This window comes from Pinus tabuliformis, chromosome 5_1, assembly GCF_031772625.1.
Source record: "Pinus tabuliformis cultivar Carrire ecotype Pingquan chromosome 5_1, CPIR1, whole genome shotgun sequence".
In the NCBI taxonomy this organism is placed as follows: Eukaryota; Viridiplantae; Streptophyta; class Pinopsida; order Pinales; family Pinaceae; genus Pinus; species Pinus tabuliformis.
The window spans coordinates 665,069,099-665,074,269 of record NC_142305.1 but is presented as its reverse complement, the minus strand read 5'-3'; the positions used below and the strand labels follow the sequence as shown (position 1 = coordinate 665,074,269).

Here is a 5,171-nt window from a genome sequence, read left to right as displayed (position 1 = left end):
AAAGTTCATTGAATTTCATGGGATAAAGTAGAAGTTTAGATCTCATTCAAAAGTAAGTGGACTTAAAATTGATATGATTGCAACATTTCCATTGGATTTTGTCATCATGAAGTTCCATAACTAGCATTTAATTAAAAACACCAAGCCCTTTATGTACTACAATATTTGTGGTAATGATTGTTGAACTCCTCTATCATGACCCTAATAAAAATGTACCTCACTCAAGAAAAATAAGTGATTTCACATGTTAAGTTCTTGTTATTTTATTTTAACGTGTAAAAAGTGATAATAATAATGAGGACCCAAATATATGCAATGATTTGTAGTATGATTTTTTTTTAACTCAAGAGACCATTTAAGATTTCTTGTTCTTTAAAATTTTATGAAATAAATAATACTACATATATATTTTTACAAAATTTAAATATCTTTTTATTAACCTTTTTTTTAACATTTTTTCCCAATTTCAAGAACTAATAATCTATTTTACTAATTCAAATGCTAAATAAAACTATCTTAATAATCCAAATGCTAAAATATAACTATCATAAGATACAATCTAATGCCAAGAGCTGAACAACTTAAACCAAGGCAGAACTATGAAATAAGCCGCATCTCCCCTGTCATCCTACCTGCAAAGCATATTTCTCTTATATACAAAAATTTCCATTCACACCATTCCATACAATCCGCTTAGGAGTTTCCACTCTAGCAACCTTGCTTTAATTTTGTTCTAACAATGCTCGGCTTTTGCTCAAACAAACCTGTGAAAACAATTATTATATAATGGACACACAACATATTTTTCTCAACACGAGCTGAGATTTATATTCACCACTGCTCTGATTCATTTATCTGAAATATAAAATGCACACCGCTTTTGGATTAGCTATCATCCAAGCCAACTCTATCAACCTAACTGTCTCCTTCCACTTGACAAAATCCCTCCCTTCTCATGACTCTAATAAGATTATTAATTCAGACAGCACTTTGAGTGACATAACTGAAACCAACATATTTTCATCAATTTGATATGTTGGTAGCTTGAAGGCAAATCTCAACTAGACACTGGAATGTGTTCGTAGTCTATTGTCAGCCTAATATGTATTGTAAACCTGCTTCTTCTTGTATATCAGAAGCCCTTCGGAGAAAATGCAACGATCATGGGAATTCCATGGATTCTGATCTCAAATTTGACTGGAAGAAAAATATGTTTCTGAGGTGATGTGACAGTTGAGATTTGTAGTAAGTTGGTTTTACTACATTAATCCAGCTTCATCGCCTGCAGTGTGCAGCAGTAATTTTCTTATCTCCTCGGCTGTAGCATCTCCCCCCATGGGTTGCTGATGGCAATGTGCAAAACAACACGGTTAGCAAAATACTTACTGAAGTTTCGTGCATTATAGTCAATTCACATATTTCATTACCTCTGCTTGAAAGACATCTAGTGCAAATCCATTGAGGCAGCTTATGGCTGCTTGCTTAATATCAAGACCAAGGCCATCCAGGGCCTTGATTGTTGATAGAAGTAAGCCGGGCTTTTTTGAACAGAACATGTGAATGCTTAGGTCTTTCGCTTCACTGGTCTTCACCTCCACCTGCATTTCCACAGAGAGGGTGTGAAAACAGCTTAGAAACAAACCAATAGTGACACATAATGATATAAAATTTATGATTATTTAGATCAGGTAACAGGAGAAATTAGAATTATACATTTTACAGTCTCAAGGGTTAACTCAATTGGTTTAGTCCCTTTTACGAAAACATTTTGCTCTTAAAAAATCATCCCATCAATTCAGGTTTTAGGTTGCCATTTTGCATTATGTAAATTCAAATTTAAAGCAGTAAGATATATAAATCTTCATAAATTAAAAAATCAAATCTATCCCAGGGAAATACATTCAGGTTGTCATTTTGCATTATATAGGTTCAAATTGGAAGCAGTAAGATATATGAAAAGTTTTCTCTTGTATATGAATTTGCCTTCAAATTAAACTAGAGCTTACATTACATAATCACATAGTAATGTTATATGATATAAAATTTTCTAAAGAGGAAAAACGAGAAACTTGAAATTGATGGGCGTTGTGGGTTTTCATTCTGACAGAAAGTACATTCATGATATCTCTCAAAAAATACATTCATGACATCTTTCAAAAAAAGCAAAATGCTGATTGACACTGGTGAGCTTTCAGTGAGCAAAGTCCAAAAAGAGTCATCTATAAATATTCAATCAAGCTGGCAAAAACCATTTCTAAACTGGAAGGATGTGGAATTCAAAATTAGTGAGCATGTAAGAGATTTGTCTTTTATATATGTCAATGTAGGGAACTGATGCAGATAGTGTTCAAAGATGAAGCAAGCATTTTGTCTTAGATGACAGAAGCTCGTCCTTGAATGCAGATTGGAGAAATGCTTCCTCTCCATTGGGAGTTTCTTCATTGCCAGATGGATTTGCAGCAGAAAATCCATTAGCCCCATATATAACATTTTAGAACAGGATTTGGAGGATTTTAAAATGCTAGACCAGGGAAGATAATCATTGACAGCTGTATGACATTGTAACAGAAATCTTTTTAGTGAAAGTCGTTTTCATTATAGTTTATCTGTTTTAGTTTTGTATTTATTTGCAACTAAAATTAGTAAAATCATGAACAAATGGATTATATAATATTAAAATAAAGCTAAAATAAATCAGAGTTAAACAATTCCCTTTTTATTTGCTGACATTTTTGGAGTTTTGTGAAGTATTTAATGTATTTCTGTTCAGACTGGAGATACGTTGAGGCACCGTACATATCACATGATGTACTAGAAGTCTTAAGGGTCTCTATCTCCATTGGGTAATTTGTGAATATCGATAAGATTTAACTAACAGATTAATCATGATGGTAGTCTTACCCTGGCTGGCCGTACTTTTGGATTAAGCAACGAAGCCTCATACTCTCGGTTCATTTTGCAAGGAGAATCGAGCGATGTGGGTGCGAATGGCTTGGCCATGGGGGACCCATACATGAACTCGGTGTGTAGTCCATTAATACGTTGCAGAAGCTCCTTCAAGTACTCAATAGCATCTCCCAATATTGAGGTCCTGTCCGTCTGCTAAAAGGAAATGCCAAGCAAGAGGAGCTATAGTGTTAGTTACCATTAATTAGCAACATCTTAACAAGCATTCAAATGAAAACACTCTTAAAGTAGGCAAGTTTCCCCAAATTATATGTTCAAACTGTGAAAAATAAACCAGAAACTATCATATCTAAATCATTTGTTGAACCAAGACTTCCACTGAAACTACGAAAATCTAACTTGCTCATTTGATGAAATGGGACTTTTACTGAAACTGGATCTAAATTGCTTAAACTGATTAATTTTTATTTTTTTGAGTTGAGGATTCTGTGAGATGAGTAAGAGTAATTTTGATATGAGACTTTTGAACCCATCACATTATATTTTTGAGTAGACCAGCCTCACACTTGCTGGTCTATAGTGACTGTTACAACACTCTTTACAAATAAAATATATAATCTATGCATCTGCATTAACAATGCCTGAGAGGACCAGCTTTACTATTCTCTATAGATCTAACAAAATGGACGAATGTTTAGCTTAGAAATCCATCTAGAATATGAATAACTATGTAGGAATAACTATGGAAAACTGCATTCAAACATACTAAAATGTAATCTGAAGTGTCTCAACTGTTTATCCAAATTGTAAACCATTAAAGCCATGACTTACTGAAAAAGGATTCAAATCTCATGATCCACAATCCACAGATCGTATAAACAGCTAAGGAAACAGTCAACTGTTCCATAAACACAATCCTACAATCCTGTTGGACAAGATGAAGCCAGGACTGTAATATTTTCTTGGTACATAACTTAATTTGCATTTGCCAGAATAGGTCAGGATACTTCAGGATATATCTGAGAGGACATTAGACTCTAGTTGGTCATGACAATCTATGTGACAAAACTCCCAAGACAGATTATCTGAAAACGAATATCTGAATATAACCACCGAGCCTTTCTGAAGGCATCGAGTTTTGGTCCCTAAATCTCAACCAAATGCCAGCAAAATTAGTCCTTGAATTTCAACAAAATCTTTGGCCAGGCTCAATATTTTTATACTGTGATTCTAACTTCAGTCATCTTAATTTTTCTAACTGAAGTGTTGTAACCGATTCAGCAGAGAAAGCCAGAAGAGGGAAAGAAGCAGGGGGGACAATGAAAAGGAAATGAGATCACCTTGGAGACGTTGGGCACCACAGAACGAAGCTTTAACAGGCGATCATTGACCTTCTTCCTCCGCCTCCTCTCTGCCATAAGATTCTTAGCAGGCAACCCATTCTTCCTTCCTCTACCAACACTTGCAGCATTAGCATACCCATTATTGTTATTATTATTAGCAGCATAAGGAGCATCAGCCTCCCTTTCACCAACTACACCATTTGGCTTCTCATCACTTCCATTTATCTGAAATCCAGGTCTCTGCAACAAACCCAACTCATCAGATCCCTTCAGACCTTCAAGCGTACTATCACTGGTGACCATAGAACAGCCCGAGTCATGGAAAGTGCTTATACTTCCACCCACATTACTCAACACAGAACCATCTGAGCACAAGAAAGAAGAATCCAAAAGGGCCTCCAGCATCCCTCCATTGGCATCCATTGCAGAATAAAAATCACACCGTCCTCCACTTTCATCCAGTATGGCGCTGATCGAAGAAAAACTCTCGTCTAATAAACCAGTCCAAGCCATTTCCATAGCTTCTCATTACAGAATACTTTACAGGGTTCAGCAATCACCTTGGCTATATACTTCTTGCAATGCTATATTTCCATATAGTTATCACTGCCAGGTATTGGTGTTCTGGATGAGTATTGTATAACTCGCAGCAAATTTCTTGATCGTCGTGCGCTTCCACAGAATCGAGCATACGTCAAGACAAAAACGGTTTAAGGTCTGACATGTCCCCTGAACGCAGACGCTCCGAATCCCTTTTTATTGTTCGATACCGTCAGCTTAATCAGTTTATATATATTTTAATTAAGAGGTAAAATAGATTACATTAATCTAACAATGTTTTTTTGAAACTCCCTGAAAGAAGCCAAATTGAAATATCAATATGAGCGTTACCTAATTATTATATATTTGGGCTAGAATTAG

The 5,171-nt window shown here is 35.3% G+C and overlaps 1 protein-coding gene across 1 annotated transcript; it reads right to left on the bottom strand.

Annotated features, from left to right (window-relative positions):
* Nucleotides 1-680: 680 nt before the first annotated feature.
* LOC149166737 (transcription factor SCREAM2-like) lies at nucleotides 681-4,966 on the bottom strand. The gene is made up of 4 exons (XM_089431400.1): nucleotides 4,248-4,966; nucleotides 2,902-3,099; nucleotides 1,428-1,598; nucleotides 681-1,343 (listed from the first exon to the last, which is right to left on the bottom strand). Exons 1-4 carry the CDS (start codon nucleotides 4,767-4,769, stop codon nucleotides 1,260-1,262), a joined length of 975 nt encoding a protein of 324 aa, XP_089287526.1. The 5' UTR covers nucleotides 4,770-4,966; the 3' UTR covers nucleotides 681-1,259.
* Between the last annotated feature and the right edge of the window lie 205 nt (nucleotides 4,967-5,171).